The sequence below is a fragment of the Eutrigla gurnardus genome (genome assembly GCF_963514095.1).
Source record: "Eutrigla gurnardus genome assembly, chromosome: 22".
Classification (NCBI taxonomy): domain Eukaryota; kingdom Metazoa; phylum Chordata; class Actinopteri; order Perciformes; family Triglidae; genus Eutrigla; species Eutrigla gurnardus.
In genome coordinates this window covers 9,041,994-9,065,054 of record NC_139933.1, presented here as the reverse complement: position 1 = coordinate 9,065,054, position 23,061 = coordinate 9,041,994, and the positions used below count along the sequence as shown (strand labels likewise).

Sequence of the window (23,061 nt, the reverse complement as noted above, 5' to 3'; positions counted from 1 at the left end):
GAGGCAGATCCGAGCAAATCTTGCAAATTGCTTCATTTATTTGGCGAAGCACTCGGAGTAAGGTAATTGCAACAAGTGTCAGTTTTGTTGACACGATCACGTTGCAGCATAATGTTCCCACGTTATGTATTCTAGCGTTAATGCTGCTCTCAGAAGCTTTATCCAAATATTCAAATTACAGCTTGAGTGCAATTAAATGACCTGGCAACGTAGAAGAAAAACAACCTGGAAACGTAATGGTGATGTGTAATGATAGGAAAAGTGGTATTTTTTTTCTTCGTAAAACACAAGATGCTAAGATGTGACGTTAAGGGAGGCATAAAGACATCCTTCTGCCAAACCAACATTTACTTTCTCTTTGATTTGGCCAGTGATGGCAACATTTACTTTATTGCATTTAAATGTTCAGATCACATTTGGGTTGTTGTTGTTATATGCTTTTTAGCTAGTGGTGGACTCCTGTAAAAACAATGGCCCAACAGGGTTGATCTGAGGGCTTTCACCATTTGTTACTCCTTTACAATGTGTTCTCTTTACTTCTGCAGTCTTATGAAATCCAGAACTTGAGCAAGCATTATGACCTGAGGCTTTAAACAACTCTTTTATAATTTATGCTCACTTCCAATCTCTCACTTAATGTCTTTATCTCTCTCCCTCTCTCTCTCTCGCGCTCTGTCTCTCTCTGTTTTCCTCCGTTCGGTGCTTGTGTGCAATCAGGGAAATTGGGGTGTTTTGGATGCTGCCCCTTCACACTCGCAGGTGCTGAGCGTCTCTGTGAGATTGGCAGAACAAGACCAGCAAAGTGCCCCGCCATTAGCTTATTGGACAGCCTGGTCAATGCTGCTGTGTGTGTGTGTGTGTGTGTGTGTGTGTGTGTGTTGGTGATGTGTCTGATACTGCCAATTGGGGTAGTTTTAGTCCATGATCAGCGTGTTGCAAACCTGTTCAAACTGGTTTAATGGCCATTCACACAGAACATTGAACTGCACATAATTGAATTAGTCCAAATGCAGATGTGTAGTGGGACGTGTATTTGCAAACACTGTTTGCCTTAACCTACACGCATCAGCTGCTTCTTTTAGACGGCGTTATAGGAGCTGTTTATCCCATTAAGGTGCACAAAAGAGCCTAGAGAATTGGAAAATAAGCAGGGGTAGTTTATGAAGTTTTAAGAAGAGGGCCACGTTTGTAAAATGAGTCGGTTTGTGCCTCTTTATGTTTGTTTTGCATCTCTTTGTGGTTATTTTCTGTCTCTGTGGCTGTTTGTGTCTGTTTGCGGCCATTAAAAAGAGTGTCTTCATGGTCGTTTTGTGTCTTTGTGATGGTTTTCCATCTCTTTCCAGTTGTTGTGTGTTTCTTGGTGGTTGTTGCCCTGTGAGTCTGCTTTTTTTTTTTTTTTTTTTTTTTAAGCAGGGTGGCTCCATTACAAACCATCCTGTAACCAGAGAGTCACAGTTCAATCGCCCTGCGTCCTGGCAAAACACCCTTGAGCAAGGCAATACGCCACACATACTAAGTCCTTCTGCATAAGGCTGGCAGCCATCTGCCTGTGAAAAGAAGAAGAAATTTCTAGTCTTGTTTTGGCAGCGGAGGAGCTGTGAACGCTGCCTTTGTACAAAGCAGACAGACACCGACAAACAGGCTGACAGACAGACGGATCCACTGACAAAAACACAACACAAACGGGCAAACAGACAGACTGACAGGAAAAGAAATAGACAGATGTCGCCTATGACAGTACAAGGGAAATATTTTCATTTGTTGTCTTTTCCAGCATCCATGCATACACAGTTGGTTTAAGTTACAGTAACATGGTGTTATCAGTCACACGCAATATCAGGAAGCTGATCACACACTGTGGACGTGTAGAGTATGTCAACGTTTTGGGTAAAGTCTCCACTTAGCTTCTTTAGTCCACATTTTTAACACACACAGATACATACTCTCTTTCAATATCTTCTCTGTTTTAAGGTCAAGTTTGGTTTCTTTCCATTGAAACGTTTCTCTTTTGATGTACTTTGGTTTTCTAGTGCCCTTCTCTTTCTTCTCAGTCTCATTCCCTTCCTCAGATTGTTTCTCTTTCCCTTCTCTCCATCCTCTCCTCACCCCGGCTGTGTGGTTCCCCCCCCCCCCACTCTGTGATCACTGTACATCAATGAGAGGATGTTGATGTTCAATGAAACCAGTGGCCTTTAAAGTGCAGGTCATAATCTCTGTCGCTTTGTTCTTCTCTCCCCGTCTGTCTGGGACAAAGTCTTATTCTGTGGCGTCTCTTCCTCTTTTTCGAGCTCTGGCGCTCTTTCCTTTTCTTACCTTCGTGCCCGTCTCTCCTCTCGTTCTCCGCTCTCTCTCCCTTTTCCTGTTTCCACATCTCCATGTTTCCGTTATCCTCTCCTCCCCGTTTCCTCCGCATGAGCGGCTCTCTCTCTCTCTTCGTCGGGTGTATTTTCTCTCCTCTCTGGAGGAATACAACTTTTTGAAGTTCTATCAGAGGACAAGCGCCTTCAGCCCTAATACACTTCATCCTGGTTACTGACGCTTACAGCATGGCCTACTATTGTGTGCCACAGTGCTCCGTGAACTTTACTGGGGAATTAAACATAAGCCTGCAACTCAGCCCAGCAGACAGTCTCACTCAATTAGGGTCAGAATGTTGTTTGATTGGACAGCCAGTGATTCATGAAGAAATACAGTGTTATTATCATTTTTTCTCCAATTTTTATTCTATCATTAGATTTTCATAGCAACTTATGTTGTCTATGTTATCTGTATATGAATACATTTAAGAAAAAAGAAACATAATATCATGCACTTCTCTAGTGACAAAGCATGCATGTAATACAGCACTGCCACTAGCGAATGCAATTATGATGCAAAACTACTTACAGTAATTATATCTAGTACGAAAGGGATGGTACAATAAGTCTGTCCTCATATCCTCAGAAGATGCAATGCTGTAAAAGAAGCAATTGCTAGCAGGTTCAGCTCATATCAAAACAAGTGTTTTTACAAGAGGTTCCTGGTCTAGATAGCCAGCAGACAAAATGAGAAGTATGCAGAATTAAAGTTTGGACTTCCACAAAACAGTCTTGTAGTGAAATGTATTTACCATGCTCAAATACTGTCATGAATTTGATCTAATGAGGCAATCATACAAGAAAATTCAATGTTGTAATTATCCTCTATTGAAGTTTCAGTGTCGATGTTGCGAGCAGCAGATTCCACTGGTGAGGGTCGAACGTGCAAATATCCCATTTCTGCCAATAAATGAAGATTACTGACTGAATTTATACAATATTGGAGATTAACATTATCAGGACATTAACTTATCATGAGTTGCAGCCCTATTGTCATCTGATCAAATATCTTAAGCCATTCTAATATAATGATATAATAATCGAACTTGTCTGCTTCTCTTTATCTTCAATTCCTCCTCCATGACGGCTGTAGATTTAATAAGGGAGCTGGTTATCGGGGGTCACATTGTTTATATACGTAGTTCGTGAATATCTAATAAAAAAAAGAGGAAGAAAAAAAAAGAGCAGCAAACTCCAATCTCTTTCTCTGTGTTTTTCTCATATTTGCATATAAGGTTTGGAGTCCAGACTGAGATTCAGCTGGTTGTTCTTTCGAGGAAAAGTTCTGTATCACTATATATTTTGGCCAGACCGGACAAGATGCTAGAATTTGGGGATACGTGTATCTTCCATCACACAGTCTTGACAATAGTTGACAATTTTATTTGGTTAGAATTGCAGCAGTCTGAAATAAAATGTGTGATGTGATCTTCTGTATAAAAGTGAACATTTTATTTTGGATGTCTATTGTACAAAGGAGTGCAGCAACTCTTTCCCCCCTTCTTTCTTATTCATTACTGTCAAAAATCAATCTACCTTTGTGTTAGCTTGAAAGAATAGGCTACTGGGCTGAGAATGGTCTATATTGGTATATCCAACAGTGTATTAGGATTTGCTGTCATTGTTTTGTCAAGTTCAGGCAATGAAAAGGAAAAGTTTGAGTTTTGGGAGTGTGTGGGTAACTACTTGTAAAAATGTTCTACCTGCGTAGCGTTTGAAAACAATATGAAGAGATCAGACCTTACCCCTTTAGCAGCATTCAGCAACACTAAATAATAGTATTTAGAATTTATTTTTCAACTGAAACAGCAAGTACTTTCAGGATAATCTGTCAAAAGAACATTAGAAGAACTAATAAGAAATTCTTACCCAGAATGTTGAATGAATCAAGTTCTACATGCAACATGGTAGACATCCAATTTAGCTGATTTCATGACGGTTTGCAATACTCTTGCAGCGACGTGGTTGATAATCGTCATTCTTTCATCAAATTAGAGCTATTGTAACCCGAGGTTGTATTCATTAAAAAATGTGACCAAAAGTCATCCATCAGTTTGTCAAATGAAAAGGGAAAAAAACATTCTGGTCTCGCAACACTGCTACTCCCATAATATAGTTTCATAAACTTTGACAGAATGTGACTCTGTTTTTGTGCTTCTAAAGTCATTTTAAATACAAGCCACCACACATGTCTCCAAGCTCCTCCTCACGTGTCCGTCAGCTTCCTGCCAGTGTCACAGTATGATACCAGGGGGTCCACGCAGAGATTAGTCGCCTGGAGTCTCAGCCTTGTTAAAAAACCACTAGAATTATTTAGACAACTCATAAACAGGGCGATCATTAGGGACTCAGAGAGGATTTGAATTCATAAACATGGAGTATCCCTGGCGATTCATAAAACTCAGCGCCACAGAATAAAAATACCATCTGCTTCTCTGTTAACACAGAATATCTCTACAATGTAGGAGGCGTTATCAGTTCCCTCTGTAGAGCTTTCTCTCTCTTCCTGCTACGTCTTGATCACAGTCCGCCTGCACACTATTATGCGTAGATTGAAGCACCAGAGTTTAGTGTGTTAAACTCAATTAAGGTCGGTTAAAAATGGTACCGTAGCATCGCGAGTCAAAAGTGTGGCCCTTTAAATTCAGCTCCCCCGAAGCTCCTGTGACTGCTGTATTTCACCTCTGGGGTTTGGTGGAATATCACAATTACATTTCCGTTGTCAGCCAACTCTATCTCCATTCAGAGGGCGATGGTAATCTGACTCTGCCACGGGAACTTCAGAAATGAGCTCGAGTTAAACAGGCGGCGGATTTTGTGTGAAGTGCAGCTGAGTTTGGTCTCAGATAAGGCCCCATTCAGCTATTATTACTATTCTCAGTATTATTACCACAAAGACTGAAACACATTGTGTTTGAATACCATAGCACTTGTATCTTGACTAATTTAGGTATATCAGATGAATCATGCAATGAACAGAATAATGATTTGATGGGCTATTTTGAACAGGATATGGTTCAACTTTAAAGATAAAATAGCCTATTCCAATTTGGATGCTTGTAACTGACCATTTTCTACACCTAGCTACTGTTGCTACGCCTGGCAAGCTTTCTGTTGGTTCACATATGCAGCTTACATATGTGTTCACATATGCAGCTTACATATGTGAACCAACACATATGCAGCTTACAGTGATAGCAACGGCAGCTCTACACACGTTTTAAACAATGATTTCCCACAAAAGCTAGTGGTGTTAGCTCTTCTATGACCAATGGATTTTATTGACTGAAATAACAAATGTTGCCAGCGGATTTAATAAGCTATTAGTTTGTTTAATTAGCTAGCACATGCTAATGCTAACTCTCTGTCGGGTGTTAGCAGTATGTGAGCAGAGAAGTATAAAATTACACAGCAAATAAAAGTTGAATTGAAATTATAGCTTACGTTTGGACCCCAATGCATGCGTTACAATGCTTCTCTTTTAAAGGTAAGAGGATTTGAGAAGCTGTGGTTTTGGCTAACATTATGCTATGTAGCACAGGTTTGGCTGGAGTGTAAACTACCCCGAACCAAATAAAGAGAAGGATAGAACCGCTGTTCTTCCTGCAAATTCAGATATACTAGCATTTTGGCTCCGTGACTTTGGAAACAGTGGTAGGTTATTGCTGCATCTAAGATAGTTAGCTGGGCAGGCTAACAGTTGCAGCTGTGTCTCAAATAAAAGACACCACTAGCTAAACAATTGAGGTACTGAGTATTGCTGTTATCCGTGATGGGGAGAAGTGGGACCTACCATGCACATCAACTCTGAATGTTTGTGCCAATAAGTGGGCCGGATTGATGCTCGATGTATTTGAGCTGCATTACTACACATTACCACAAAGCAATCAAAGAGCAATTTATAGACACGTACACGTAGCCTCCGACAGTACCCAAATGTGCCTTTGACTGAGAACTTCAAAGAAACCTATTTTCCCTTCAGCTGTACATGCTCTCCCTATAAAATGTAATTACTCTCCAAACACACACACACACGTATTTCTCTCACTCCCTCTGCTGTATAGCATCCGTCAAAACGTCCAATGTATTATCAACTGTGTCAAATCTTGTGCTGCATGATCTGAGATGTTGTTGTTGCCACCGCTGGCATTTTACGTTTCACGAAAATATTTCCTTCTCTATCATCACCCACAAATTTCTATATTTCCCTTTGTGGTGGCAAGCCCTGTGAACGATCAGTTCATTGTTGATGCACGAGCGCATGTATTGATCAAAGATTTCAGATCGGTGATGTGAAGTGCAGCCACAAGATGAAATTCTGTTTGCGAATCTGAACTTTAGATTGTGGAGGGAGATCTCACCATGTAGGGTGTAATGGAGCACGACCGTCAATGTAAAAAGCATATTTTGTTTCTTCTGTAGGGATGGGGCGGGGAACAGTTCTGCTACATCGATACTCTGTATTACTTTCTGCTGTTTCTTTCAGTGGGAGATGTCATCTTTTGAGCAAGTTAATGTATTTTTCCGCATAGCTGTTCATTGAAAGTGCAGGTGGTGTGGCCTGAAAAGGAAGTACCTGCAAGACAGCCTTCAGTTTAGCAAACAGCACCGGAAAAAAAACAAGGTGATTGATTGAGATTGACCTGTGTTTATGTGCTCTCCCCCCCCCCTTTCTCCCCAGCTGGATGCTTGGTGAAGCATGGTGGTGAAGATGGTCAGAACGCACTTAACGGGGCCACTGTCATGGGGCCGGGTCAAATGGCCGAGCGTAATGGGAACAGGGGTCCTTTATCTACTGCTGCTATCAACCTGTCTCGGTCAAGACACAGAAGGTAAAGACAATCTGGATTCTCCCTCTCTCTCTCTCCAGTCATCTCTTCAGTCATCCTGTCTGTCTTTGTCTTCATCTTTTCTCTCTGCTTTATAATTGAGAGCCGAATCAAGTCCGCTCAGCGGGGATTTAATATCAGGATTGTGCACATGGCTTTTCTGACTTCAGGCTTATCTCGGGTAGTGAGCACATCTCAGTGTGTGGCTGTGCGGCGCACGGTTTTCCTGATTCTCTATTGATCCTCAGGTGATTGAAGATGAGTAGTGTTGTGTTTAGACAGCCACAATAATGTTTGTCAAAGGGTCTTTAGTAGTATATTCAGTTTTACCTTTTATTATACCATTTAGGCTACGACAGTCTTTTCCTGTTCTTATTCCGTTTAATCCGTATAAACATTAATATTGCCTGAATGTCTGAACAACTACAATCTTGGATGGGTTGCCTTGACATTTGTTACAGCCATTCATGTCCCAGTCAGAATGAATTCAGATAACTTTGACAAACCATTAACTTTTTATCCAGCACTATCATCAGATCATTAACTTTGTCCAATGCTTTGATATATATACATGCGAATACAATATGCAAAACTTTTCCCATCAGCCCCGGATGTACATTATGTTTATTGTTAATAAGTAAAGGTAAGCATGCTAAACTAAGATTGTGAACTTGGTATCTTAGCATTGTCACTATGATGTCAGCATGCAGATTTTGTGATTATAAATGTATGAGCTTAAATCCTGCTTCCTGTTTACAGTCCAGCTAATGAAATAATACTTGTAAATCTTAAATGAATGTGGTAAACGGGCAAAAAGAAACTTTGCCAGGGATACTTTAATGTTGATATAAAAAACACCCACGTTACCCTGAACTGAGAGCAAAGTGAAGCAAGGTAAGACCGCAATGAAGTCATCACCGGTGGGAGAGCTCAGCATAATACTCTCTTGACTTTCTGCTCGATTTGCCGGAATATTAATATTCCATTTAACTCTTAGTCCTTGCAATTTATCTGGTTGGCATTTAGCTGACGGGGTTCTGCAGCCAAAGGTGAACGTGTATGAGTGTATCCGCGTCAGCAGAGGTAGAAGGGGAGCCTGTATAGACATCAAGATCTCCCTGGACCCATCTGTCTCCCTCTCTTTTTTGCCAATCGCACTTGCATTCAATTACACCTGTAAAGCCGTGTCTCCTAAACAGGGCCTCAAAAACAGGTTTGCAGGTCTTATTCTGGCGGGTATGTCCGTAACAAGATTAGTGTGTTTTAATGAGCCTGGAATTTTCCGGGTTGACGGGCAATATGTTTCTCTGTTTGGCTCCCCTCATTACACAAGTGTGTTTTTAATGAGCTCGTGTCCAAGGATGAGCGGTTGATTTTAGCTGCTTGGACCCACTCGTGACAAGAGTTGTGGTGTGTTTTAATTAGCCTGGGTCCCAATATAAAGTAAGGGACTATATTTACTCACTTTTGGTTTCCTGAGTGACAGGAGCGCCAGTATATTTTTAATGAGGGCGTGAGAAACCATAAAGTGTGTCCGTGGGCTGGAAACGTAACCGCTCCGAAGCCCTTTAATTCCTTTTGTTTGTTTTCCTCCGAAAACCTGTCATGACTTTGAAATAATTAAGATCACAACATCTTAATGCTCATTACTGAAAGCAGTTTGACTGGTAGCACGCACGTAGCTCACTCCGGCTTTTGTTGTTGTATTCAAATGTAAACACGCACTGGAAGCAGCCAACTGAAATGCAAACCCTCTGCTCTGGTGAATTCCTGGACTTGACTTGACTCTGATTATGAATTTGAAGCCTGCGGTGTGTAGGCGGTGCTTCGCCTGGTTGTTTTAATTGAATGTGACTTATCTGCAAATATGAACAAGACACAACAGACGGCATGAAAAGAGTTCCGCTTGAGTTAACGCGGATCCAGGGCGATGATGTGTGTGTACCTTTTGGTTCGTGCTGCTGCGAGGTGAATAGAGGCCTATGCACCTGTCTGATTGTGTGTGTGTGTGTGTGTGTGTGTGTGTGTGTGTGTGTGTGTGTGTGTGTGTGGGATAACATGCCTGTGATTATGTTGCACTCTGTTAAATGACAAATGTTTGCCATAAGGAGAGAGGTGTACAACGCCGCGTCGGCCAGATGTTACCAGATAGCTCCTCTCTCACCACGCACTTTCTGAGGCCAGCCAGCGTTCTGCAAGACGCGCCGCCAATACCGCTCTATGCAAATGACTTCCAAGCGTGACTGTGACCCTCTTCCTAACTGATTCCTGCTCCCTAGCCCTTCACCGTGGAGTGTCACTCCGAATGAACTCAACCTTGCAGATGTGAAGGAGAGTATAACAAAACAGGTCATTTGTAGGGCAGAGCAGGAAACAGCCGTCGCCGCCAATAATAATGCTAATAATAACAACAAATTTAATTTATATAGTGCCATTCAAGAAACCCAAGGATGCTATACACATATAGAAAACAAAAAACAATTCAAACTATAGAAAATGATGAACTTCAACCTACCTTATATTGCCTCTAGTTTAACACTATGGTGGAAACAATCAGCACATGGAATACTTATGAAGAAAGCCATTTTGAAGCTTGTGTGTTCTTAACGTTTGTGCCCGAAAACGAGCCAGTCCTGCTTGTTACCACATTGCTACTTTTCTTGGCGGATAACACACAAATCTGTGAACAACTGTGTGTTTAGGGCTAGGGCTGATTTTGTTTAATTCATTTTAATCACACCCTGAAAAGGCAGTGTTCTAAAAGTGTTTTTACATGAACAACTCAAGAAATGTTTTTCAATACAGCAAGTCCAAAATTTCAATTGATGTGAGGTTTCCTGCAGCACTCCCAGCTTTGGTTAAGTCAGTTCTTAGCCGGGGGGGCTGCTGTGGCTCGGGGAGTGGAGGAGGTCGTCCTTTAATCACAAGGTTGATCCCCAGCTCCTCCTGTCTGCATGACGAAGTGTCCTTGAGGGAGACACTGAATCCCAAGTTGCTCCCCGGGTCTTTTTACAGCAGCCCACTGCTCCTCATGCCTATGCTGGGTTAAATGTAGAGGTCAGATTATATGTATGTATGTTTGTATGAGGACAAATAAAATATACTAGTATTGTCCCTTAATATTATCAGAAGCAGACGGGATGATGGTGTTGAGGCCACATTGTCATTGAGCCTAGATTGTATTCATTCATTGTCTACCATTTGCCACATATCACCAGCTAAGTGATATTCCCCATATAAACCTCTGAATCGCTGCAAATATCTCTATTTCTGCAATTTGAATAGAGAAAAACAAAACCGGCGAACGCTCCAATTATAGTTTTATAACCACTCTGTAATATCTAGACAACGAGTTGCACTTTTAAGTGTCTTCACACTTTAGTTGTCGGCATTAGGGATTGTTCTTCTGGCCGGAATAAATAGTTTTGCAGCCAAAATCGTCAACCTCTTCAACCTGGGTTATTTTAAACCTCCAGCTAACAACAGAGTAATGTGATTGAAAGCAATAACATGCCGGAGATAATACATTTGTGACGTGTTTCACACCCGTGGCACTGAGGCATCGATTTCAGTCTGGTATTAGACTATTACACTGTGCAGGAGTTTATGTTTTGTCCATCCCGTGTGCGTACGTATGATGGAGGTTGACAGCATGTGTGCTCATGACAGATATGCTGCGCCACTATGTCAACTGTGCCAGTGTAGAGGGCAGATTTATCGGTGTATTTAGTGTGTGTGTCAGCATGTGTGAGGGTGTCAGTGTGTGGATGAGGCTGGAGTTGGTGGTTTCAAGGTGATTTTCATATTTATTACGGCGATCCTTTGTTATTTCTATATTGGCCCATCTCACCCTGTTTTACCCCACACCTCATAATTTGTTTTCTTTGTTTCTAGAACTTTTCCTCTCTCACAGATTGCTGTTTTTCGTCCCTTTTCTTTCTCTAGCCTTCCCTTCATCTGGTTCCCTCTCAACGCCCCTCTTTTTTTATTACTTTCAAAACGCCGCAGCTTATTTATTGCATTAAGGGGATGGTTCGGGCTTTTTGAAGTGGAGTGGTATGAGCTTCTTATTTATAGTCAGAGTGTATTACCTACAGTAGTTGGCGGTCGGCACGTCCGCGGTTTGGCGAAACAGACTGGAGTTACTACATGGGAGCAAAATGTACAAGTAAGGTCCACCTAAGAAAAAAAATCTATATTTTCCGACGGGGGAACTGAACTGAAATTGGTACCTAGCAATACGGTTTTCAACAAGTAGTGACTTTGAATGGAGTTCAGTCCCCTGTCAGAAAGAGCTGTCTGACGGCAATATAAAGCAGTGAAAATATTCTAGATTAAAAAACGATATTGATTTTCTTTCAGATGGCTAAAATCATGTATTTGGAGAACCACAGTCTGTTGACATTGATCTTCTCATCTCTTCCTCAGAAGGAAAGCAAATACATGTTTATACCCATAATGTATATGAAACAAGTCTTTGGACAGAAGCAGGCTACCATAGTAGCATTGGGTTTTTTTTGGAGGGTTGTTTATGTATTTCCCCCACGTGTCTTCAGACCAGCCACTGTCTGATCACCACCTTACCGAGGTCAGCTGTTCCACCGCTCACCGGCCGGGAACACACCCGACACACTCCCGAGACAGAGAGAGAGAGTCCAGATAATGGATAAGCGAGCACAGTGACAAAGTGGTGATCCCTCCAGCAGTCTGACACTGTGTGTGTGTGTGTGTGTGTGTGTGTGTGTGTGTGTGTGTGTGTGTTTGTGTGTGAGCGGGTCTACAGTTCGTTTTCTCCAGAGATACATCAATCTAACACAAGGTCACACTGTCTCTCTTCTACAATCCTTTCCTTTTACTCCTCCCTTCACGAGGCTCCGTCCACCCTCTCCCTCTCTTCTAACAAGCTCTCCCCTTCCACCAATCCCCTGCTTTTTCCTCCTCTGTCCCCTTGAATCGTCTCCTCTCACCTCTCCAATTCTGTCCCCTCTGTTCCTCCTCTGTCCTCCATGGATGAATGGATCGGGGGGGAAGAGAAGGATGGATGGATAGATGGATGGGTGATGGATGAACGGCTGGCTGGTTGGGTAGCGGAGGGAAGGCGGAGAGGAATTGGACCCCAGGGAGAGGTGCAGATTGGTGTAACTGCTGATGGAAGCTTAAAAAGGACATGACACACAAGAACTTTTCGGGGGAAAAACACCCTGTCCGTCTGCTCCTGTATTTCACCATTTTACTACCTATTTGTCTTGTTTGAAACATCGCGTAGTCTATTTGCAGAAGTCGATTCTGTCGCAAAACGTTTCGGGACGTGGGCTGAAATGCACCCTGTGCCATGTTGTGGAGCACCAGGGCATTGGCTAGAACAAATGAGAGAAATGACTAGTTAACATTTTCATTTACATGGTTTTAATAACGGGCTTTTAATAAGTAAATTATCTCAAAGGGGCTCTTTGCGTAGTAATGAAGTTGTATCAAAAAAGCCCCATTTGTAATTAACTTACAAGCCCTGTGGAACACTATTAATGGCTCCACGCCCACACATACTGTACAACGCTTATTGTTCAAAGTATTAGGTCACTGTGATGACATTAATCCTCATTCGGTTTATTGTGTTCATATGTTAAAGACACTCAAAACACATCTGTCTGGTTTTGCTGTATTGTTTCAAATGGTATTCTAAAAGGTTATTTATCCATTATTCTTTTTTTAAATGACATCTCAATTGATGCAATTGCATATTGAACAGCAGACTCACCTCCCAGCTTGTGATATTATCATTTTCACTTCAGTCTTGCTTACCGGAGTGGACAGTTTCATCATAAAATGTTTACTATCCAATCTTATTTTTTGGAGTGTGCCACATCAAAAATCTGCGGCCATCAATCAACAGTGAAAGCAGATTTTTTTTTTTTTCAAACCCGTCTCTCCTTATAAGAAATAAATCTTTTCAGATATCAGATCAACCCAGATGTCTCCTGAGATGACTTCTTTTTCACGAGTCATTTCATATACTTTTTTTTTTCTTTCGTATTATTCCGGCATATTTTGGGAGTTCACCATCACTGGGTTTTCTCATTCACAGCCTAGACTCCAGGCAAGGTAGCCAAGCGGCTATTTAACAGATGGTAACAAGCAGGATGCAGTCAAGAACAACTTCGACTCAAATTAGCACGTTTGCACAATATGGCACGATTAATCAAAAAGATATCACTATTTTCAAAAGAACATGTTGAGCCTGAAATGAGAACTAGTTAAAATATGAAGCTGTTTTTGTTGGTAGGAAGGTTTCCTGACCTTGGACAGAGCTTGACTAGCTGACTCCTTCCAGTATTTAAACTAAACTAAACAAAGTGACTGCTTGGCTGTAGCTTAAAATCTATCGCACCGACCGAGAGTGGTATCGATCTTCTCGACTCTCAGCAAGACGGTGAATCATTTCCCAAAGTGTCGCACTGTTTCTTTGTGGTTGTTTGATTTACTTGACTACATTAGTAACATAATTCGATCCGTTCCCCACGGGAGAAGAAACAAGAATACGGACCATTATAATCTGTAGAAGACTGCCTGCTACTTTCACTTTCCGGTGAAATGGGCCCTGCAGTGCAACCTTCACAGGCCCCAAACCGAAACATCGCCGGATGAAACAAGTCAATTATTTCAGTGGAAGCAGGCCAGTGCGATGGCTCTGATGCCTGCGGTATTCTTCACTGTCATTTGGGAAGAAAGCATCCTCAGCTTGCCAATACTCTCTGCTGGTCCATGTCGTCTGATTCCATGCCACGGAGTTCTGCAGACACGCTGCTAATTTCTCGTTGGATTAGATGTACTGCTTCTATTATTAGTTTTGGGACTTTCTCTCCAAACATGCGCTTACTTCCCCGGGCACTTTATTTCCGAACTATGTTCCATTGCTATGCTCAACATTTTACTGTACCGAATGCATTCTTCAGAAATCGTTTCTGGTAGAGGTTTACAGAGACGTCATTATCCGTCTGTGAATCTGTATTTGGATAGAAGACCGGAAGTGGATGTGGTTTATAGTGCCAACCGGCATTGGAGATCCATGGATAAGGTACCCTCTCTACCCCAATGTACGTATGTATGATGTCACCATTAAGACGGGCAGGGGTTTGGGGGCATGACTGCCTTGTGATTGTGGTCACTACCACGGTGTTGTCAGGTCAAGCATTTTCGTAAAAAAACATTTCACCTAAAAATTGTTTAGCATTGTTGTACTTAGCTCTTCCCTCTCGTGTCTCTTCTAGTTGGAACAAAACAAGATGGCGATGGCCAAAATGCCAAACCAAAATGCTTCAAAACTTGGACAAACCAATGGATCACTGTGTGTCCACTTCTTATATAGAATCTATGATTTACATGACACAATTATTGTGGCCAAAAGAATAAATAACATTGTCAGTGTGTCTATAGATAATTTGAATAAAAGGGAAATAAATAATCTGTTCTTTTTTGGCAAATGAATTACACTCAAAATACAACTGTAGCAAGATGGAAGTCTGTAACCATAACTGTAATATATCAAATGATTTAACTATTATTTTAACAGCATTATAGTCAATAAAACATTTGTGCTAGGCAGCTTTTCTCTGCTAAGTGACTCATTCTATCCACTGGATCCTGGTTCAACACACACACACACACATACACACACACACACACACACACACACACACACACACACACACACACACACACACACACACATAATCAGCGTTACCCAGGTGCCCCATTGAGTCACAGTCTCAGCATGTATATTTGATGCTAACTTGGTAACTCTAGCATGTGTGAGTGTGCGATTCCAGACAGGCGTGTATGGGCTTGATTGTGTAAACAGCGAAAAGTGGTGTGAAGAGTTGTGTTGTGTAGAAACGGTTCCTATGCAGCGTGCGCGTGTGTGTGTGTGTGTGTGTGTGTGTGTGTGTGTGTGTGTGTACAGTATCACGGTGACCGTAGCTCAAGACTGTTTTGACTCCCGGGTGATCTCCATGGCCTTCATCTGCAGTAACAGTCACTACTTTCCTGCCACCCTCGGCAAACCAGAGCTGCTCCTTCTGCTCGCCAAATTAAGATGGACAGAATTAAAAGAGTAAATAAGCAAGACACAGATTGAAACACTCCAGGTTTGGATAAACATGCATTGGGTGGACGATTAATTTGAAATGGAAGCAAGCTTTTCTCGTTGAGTGCCTGTGATATTGTCTAAACAGAAAGAGGTGCATTTCTTTCTTTTATGTTGTCCTCACCTTGTACGCTCAACCTCACATTCCCCCACACGGCTCTCCGTGGAGCTTTTCATCAGCTCGACAGAAACCTGGCATGAATTGATGTATTCATGCACAAAGTCATTTGGGTTATTTTTTTTTATTTTTTTTTTTTCAAGAAATTCAAGAGAGCAGAGCAGCAAGTGTGCTTATCGGATATAAGTGAGTGCTTACGGGAAGACAAATACACAATGAGGGAAGAAATTCACAAGTCAACTTTTGAGAGGGGAGCGTGAGTGGACACTTAGAGAGGATAAGTACCAAGCATACAACTGTGCTATAGGGCCCTTTTATTGGATATCTCATCCAAACAAGTGCACTCTTGTGAGGAAATGCGCCTGTGACTTGTGTGAAAAGAGAGCAGAGGATTTGCATTTCTATGAAATTTACTCTTCATACAGAATGTCTTCCCTTGTGTATCCTGAGAAAGGAAATCACTGTAACACTTGATTACATTTAGGACCTGAAAACAGTATGTGGACATGTAAGTGATCACATCTATGGTAACTCGTCAGCGTTAACTTGAAAGAAGTGGAGAACACAATTTCCCACAGAGAGAAGTAAGACTTTAAACGAGCATTAACTATCCTTTCTGGCATCCAGATTTTTAAAAGATTCAACATCGTTCCAATTTGATATCTCATTGTGTTCAACCGTCACTTTAGGTTACAACCGAGGTCATTCCATTCCATTTTTTATCATTTGGGGGGGGGGGGGGGGGGGAAAGCAGCCTGACAGGTAGAGAGAGGGAGGGAGGCAGATGAGAAGAGACAGTGGAGGGAAGAAACCGAGGGGAGAGAACGAGGCCTAGATGCCCCATAGAGAGCAAATGGCTGGTTAGTAATAAATGAGGGGCATCAGCTTACACTGAAGGATGAAAAGGCAGTCAAGCAGGGGATACGCATCTGTCATCTGCTGTTCACACACACACACACACACACACACACACACCACACACACACACACACACACACACACACACACACACACAAACACACACACAGGCCAGCTGGTAGAGTGTAAGGTAACTGGTGACTATTGTTCCATGGCTCACGCATCCTTCTACATAAGCTGAGATGCACCCATAGAAAGGCTTGAAAAGGTTAACGGGGGTAAAATTAGCGCTCGCCCACCACAGAGACCTCGGATGGTGGACGAAGGCATAAGCAATCAGGCTGCGTCCAGTATGCGGTCGGAAAGCTGATGTGGATTCCCTTTGGTCAGGGGACTAAAGGATCAGCATGGACCTTAAATATTCACATCCTTGTTTCCCTTCAGTTTTCATTCCAGGCAAATAAAGCATTATAGCATAGTTGTAGTTATGTTTAGATAACTCGAAACACAAAATAATTATAATGGGGAAATATGATTATTTCTTTCCGAAAGGTAGATGAGCAGATCAATACAACTCATAACTGGGCTCTAAGCCTGGCTCTCTCACCAAAGTTCATTTGTTCGTGTTGATGTGTACCAAAACTGTGATGTCAAAGTGTCAGTTTGTGGTTTTAGAGCGGTTACATGGGGGGAATTCCTCCTTGATAAACAACAGTTTCCATCAGCCCAGCACATGAGTACATGTTTTTTTTTCCCAAATGCTGAACTACTCCTTTAATATTTAACCACACCTGGGCTTTTTACACCCAGCCGTCCACTCAAACTTCCTCACTAGGACTTTGGTTCAAGGTTGTGTGTTGCCACACACCTGCTGCATAGTTCCTTGGCCTCACAATGCATTTTTTTTTTTTGGTGTCACTAGGTCAAGCTACCATTGGCTTGTGAGAGCTGGGGGCGGGATAGAAAGACACATTCCTCCGCTATTAAGTGTGCTTACAGGACACGTTACCTAGTGTAGATTTTGCTATTGAATAGTTGGCCCACATTCTCCACCCCGGCCAAAGTGCAAAGCAGAGGCGCTGCTGCAAACTCACCTCCAAAAACCTCTAAATCTACTTTCCACACACCTGTTACCTAAGAAAAGCTCCATCTCCTCCATGGTTGGAAAAGTTGGAAACCCTGTCATTGTCAGCTAATAAAATAAGCTAATCTGGATTCCCGGGACAATCACTACTTTCTCCGTTATCAAGAAACGAGACACAGCGCCAATGAATCCTGAGATAATGCATGATGTCACGCCGTTGTAATGTTAACTCGCGGAGTGGAGAGACAGAGTGAGATAGACAGGAAGTGTGATCATTGTTCCATGAAGTCTATTTTCTAGGTGAGCGGATATCTGTCTTTCAGCTTCCCTGTGAGATTCTCCCCCCCCCCCCCCCCCCCCCCCATCCCATCCCATCCTCGGGTGCTGAACAATAACGTTGCCCTGTCTGGTGAATGTAGGTGTTCTTGTGGTTTTTTTGTATTCTGGTGAGGACAGAGGAACAAAGGAGAATCCTTGAATGTTTGCTGCTGTGTCTCCCCTTCTGAATAGGACCATTTGTAGCCTTCAGCTTGGTAATACAGTAAGAGCATGTGGAAAAAGGTGGGAAAAGCTTATGGAGATAAGCCCATCAACATTTCTATACTGTAAATGCAAACATGCACACCTCACAGCACTGCTTGTGCTTTATTTTGGCCATGTTTTTTTTTTTTTTTTTTTAAATCCACAACCACTTTTCTTTGTCGGTTGTTTTGCTTTGCTCTCGAGGTCAATTCTCAGGATTTTTCTCTTCTGCTTTTTCCTTCCTTTCTATCCTCATTTTGGCTGCTACCTTCCTCTTGCTCCTCTCCGTTCCTTCCTGGTGGGATTTCTCAAACTGCAGACTGGCAGTATGAGGGTAAGACCTATCTCCTCTTTTCTTCATCTGTTAACTGTGTGTTCAGTCACTGTGCTGGTTTATTAACCCCCGATAACCCTGCTGAGATGCTTGTAGGGGGGGGTTACGTCAGTCGTTACCCATGAAAAAATGGGCATTAATCTCCCCTCCCTTACCTCACTATACTTTTTTCTCCAACATTCCCTCCATTTATATTATCCTCTGCTGCTTCCCAACACATGTCCTCCCACTGTAGAGTAAAGAGAGTACAGAAAGAATGAATGAGTTTATCTACCAATCCTACAAGGTATCAATGTTAACTCTAAATGTTCCCTTTCCCTTTCCACCCTCCCAGAATGCAAGCTGTCTCGTTCGGGTCCTCCTGCTACCATCGTTGCCATAGATGAAGAAAGCCCCAACGGTAAAGTATTCACTTTTTTTGTTTTTACATATTCCTCATTCTATGCTGGAAAGTGGATTTAAAATGGAACCCTTTAACTATAGATGTGACCCGTGAACACTTTTGTAAGGCTCTAAGACAATCGTCACCTTTTAATCTTCACAACGTGTATTTAATAAACACTGTGAGATGATTTTGACCTTTTGGAGAGATGCTGATTGGCGTGGCATGTAACCTGAACTCATTAAAATTCATGAGGTCTGTGCCAGCTGTGTCACGGTTGGATCCCTGTTCCAGGAGATAAGACGGGTCATTCACTTTGAGCTAAATCACTGGGTATGAGCAGAAACAACAACGACCCTATGAGTGGCTCACTATGTGTGCATGCTTGCATTGAAGCATTTTAAATGTTAAGCCACAGCCGAGAGCCGGTTAGCTTAGCTTAGCCTAAAGACTGGAAACAGGGGGAAAGAACTAGCCTGGCTCTTTCTGAAGATAACAACATCTACTTACCAGCGCCTCTAAAACTCACTTATTAATATGTTTTATCTGTTATGTTTAATCCTTACCTGGAGTCTCTTCTGGTTGCTTGGCGGGAAGTCACTGCATCTACCAAGAAATAGTCCCTTACACAACGTCCCTGCAGCCACAGATTATTACGCCTTTACAAGACATTTTAAACTGATTTAACAAAGAAGATATAACAAAAAAGAAATAATATAATATTGGATGCTGGGCATTTTTTGAGTAGGACTTCTGATTTGAATATTTGAGTCAAAGTGGTATTTTCTTCTATTCTCTTTTGCCACTTAAACGAAAATAAGGCTGCATTTTCAGACACCTTTTTTATCTGAACACCAAAGGACATATCTTCAGTGTATTTTTGTCTCCAGAGTTGGCTCAAACATTTAAAGACCTTCTCAGCTAATTAGTGGCTCCTGGTTCGATGGATCTGTTATTTCGACCACACAGAGGAATATAAACAACATACAATCCCAGAACCTCCTTAAGGGAGTGTGTTTCAGTGCAGATGTGTGCACAGCTGTGTGTGTGTGTGTGTGTTATATAAATCAGGGCTTGAGGTCTTGCCCTTTTTCTGCATGGGATTTATTTTTATACAAACACATAAATTAGATAGAAATATGCAATAGCTGGCAGCCCGATAAATATGTTATATTGCACAATTGCAACCAACCAACATTTTGTGTTTACTTATTGTGGTTTCATATGAACTGTGTTTTGGGAGACATCATTTTTTTGTCCAGTTAGTTGAAAGGTGCCTCTAGTTAAGTGCTGAAATAATGGATCCCTATCTTGAAGAAAATACATACTGTCTTGAAGAAGACCATCCTTCCTCGTCTCTGTCCCGGTCTGAAAACGTAGTATTTGCCAAATATGATACTTCTGGTATGAGTTTAAGCTTTACTTTAGTCAAAAATCAAATTAAGGCTTTTAATTAATGTGAAATTTACACAGACAAATTGGTCCGTGGGGTTATTTCACCCTCTTATCTCCAGCCTATAGATTACAGTTCGGAACAACCTGTCATAATGTTTGCCATGTCATGGATTTCAACATAGTTTGAAAATGTGATCGCGGTAATCCTAGCTGACATGAGAAGAGATTAGTACAGCAACAGCAGACAGAGAGGAGAGCCGTGCCTTCCATCTACCCAGCTGGCATGTCTGTATCTGTTAATGTCTTAATGCATCCTATTAAGCTCTCCATCCACCTATTTCTCCTGTTTACCTGTGTTTGCTGGGTTTCAACCTGGGACTTAATTACGTGTCGACTTTCAACCCATGTTGCCATGGCAAACACGTTTCTATCAGTTATTTACCTCTGAGGTGATTGACGCAAAAGTTCTTAAAAAATGCTATTTCTGGCCTTTTATATACTTAAAGAAAGTAACAAATATATGTTATAAAATGTGTTGCATTCCAAATATGGTCCTGTATAGCGAACCGCTCCGTATTATTAATACACCAACCAGGAACAACCTACACTAATAGGTTCCGGCTGCTGTTAAGCTTATTGCTGTGAGCACAATAGACTACTCAGTGTAGTGCTTTGACATTCTCACCTCCTCTTTTCGCTCACATGGCCTTCAGCAGCCATACAGCAAGAACATATGATTTAAGTGAGTAAATGAAGATGAGTGTGTCAAAAAATAGAAGCACATTGGGAGAGGAAATTATGCCCTTTGCTTGACACAGGCTTTCAGCAGCAAAGTAGTTTGCCAAAGTTTCGATTTGATGATGTCATTACGGGAGTTCAGTGTTGCAGATTGGTTGAGGAAGCTGTAAGTTTCTATCTTGTCTGATTGTGCGTGTGTGTGTGGCAAATATCTATAGATTTGGTGGTGAAATGGCATTATCTACTTAATGCTACTGTATCCGTGTGCATGTGTGGGTCTGCATCCCATTGCTTAACAACAGTGTGTACATTGTGTGGTTTCTCTGTGGTGGCGGCTTCATTGTGGACACACCGTACATCCAAGTGTGTTTTTGTGCCTGTATGTGGAGTAATCTTCCTAACAGGGCTGTCAACGGATAATTTCGTTTTTGGAAAGGTTTCTATGCATAATGCCATGTATTGCTCTGTGGCTGTGAAATACTGTTAAGATTTAATAGAAAAATCTCGCTTAAGGGTGATTATCTTGGGTTGGTGTGGGCAAGAGAGAGAGAGAGAGAGACTCGAGGAAAGGAAAGAGGCGGAGGGAGGGAGAGTAACAAGATACGAGTCAGGGATTTTAGTTTTCCTCAGGGAAATGTCATAAAAGTAGATATTATTGAAATGAGGGGTTTGGTTTTAATAATATTGAGTAAAAGGGTGATTATGAGTGGATAGATGTGCGAAGTGGGGCGGACGCTCTCTCAAGCACAGAACTCCACACAGTTAACAAAGAGACGTCAGTATCCCCACAGGGGGTCTCCACAATAACACATTCTATTTATCATTCAACGGATAAATCACGCTACATCAGCGTTGCAAAACGGATGTAGTGTTTGATCATTTCCGCCTGCCGCTGTGACATTAGTAGTGTGCTGCTGTAAACATACGCAGCTTTGCTAATCTGGCTTGACCACTGATAATGCTGTCGGGGTCCTGAAGCCAAATATAATAGTAATTCTGCACATGAATGGAAAAGCATCCCCACTGCAATTTACAGCATATTTCAACTAAGAGGCTAGAAGTCCAGTTGAGTTCACTCTCTATAGGATTACTGTTAAAACAGAAATAACATGTCATGTTTTTATGACACACAAGCATGAAAAAACCCCACAAAATCCTGAATCTAGCCATGAAGACTACGTTACAAACGTCAAAATCAACACTGAAGAGATGAAGTAGAAATGCCTGCCCCTTTTTTGTGTTAAACACACCGAGGCTTCTACGACAGCTGAAGTAGAAGGTGGATGTGGCGATTCCTTCTCAGACGATGGCTCCTACCTGTCGCCACATTCAGTCGAGCTAATGTCCTGTAAAAAATTCTATTAATGCGCCGCCACAGTGCTCGTTCTCCCGCTAGTTCCTCCTGATATTCTCTTTACTCTTTCTTTCCCTCAGCCCTCTCATTCAACCCAATCCTTCTTGCCTCACTTTCCCCCTGCTATCTTCCCCCATTCCTCTCGCTCTCTAATTGCTCTGTACTCCTCTCTCTCAGCTTCCTTCCCTTTGCTCGCCGTGTTGCCGCGTGCATCACTCGCTGCTGCATGCCGTTCTGCCTGTGTGCTTTAACACACGGGTCAATTTAATCGGTTTGCTGCTGAGTGCATTCAGTCACACATCCCATGAGGTGAGGTCACTGTGAAAAAGAGACCGTTTCTATTGTATGGTCTATGGAATTATATTAGTTACACACCGTGTCGGTACTATCTGTCTCTCTCTTCTTCGCCAGTACTTAAAAAAACAGAAGAGGAATGGCTAAAAGATGGCAAGGAATTAAAGTCCACTAATGAATTCCATTTTCAATCGCATTTCTCATATAATGAAACCAATTTCATTAAATTCCACCCCGTTTATTTAACATCAGCGATTCACAGCGAGGCATTTGACACGGTTTCCATGGTAGCACAGAAATTTATGTCTGGCAGATCAGATATGAGATTGCCAGTCTGTATGTGTGTGTTTATATAGGTGTAAATGTATGTGTGGGTGTGTGTGCACAGCGTCTGTTAAGGGGCAGATGCCAAGTCAAATTCTTAATTACTTTTGGCTCTTTCTCCACTCAATCTGATGTAGTTTGTATGTAAAAACACACGTACATACATCGGAAATTGGACTGAAAACCTGCAACATCTGTTGGAATATTTTTCTGCTCACACATCGTTTTTTTCTTTTTTTCTTTTTTTTTTTTTATTAATAATGCAGTGTGTCGGGTCTGGTAATGGGTCTCTTCGACCCGCTGGAGCTATATAGAGTCAAGCAGTTAAAACT

General features: G+C 41.9%; 1 protein-coding gene across 1 annotated transcript in view; it reads left to right on the top strand.

The window, feature by feature from the left end:
• Positions 1 to 23,061, top strand: part of pcdh15b (protocadherin-related 15b) — a 142,870-nt gene that overhangs the window by 15,431 nt on the left and 104,378 nt on the right. Inside the window, exons 2-4 of the mRNA XM_084039777.1 lie at positions 7,039 to 7,189; positions 18,228 to 18,242; positions 18,577 to 18,642. Coding sequence (XP_083895903.1) covers positions 7,057 to 7,189; positions 18,228 to 18,242; positions 18,577 to 18,642 — 214 coding nt within the window. The 5' untranslated portion in view covers positions 7,039 to 7,056. The remainder of the gene's footprint in view (positions 1 to 7,038; positions 7,190 to 18,227; positions 18,243 to 18,576; positions 18,643 to 23,061) is intronic.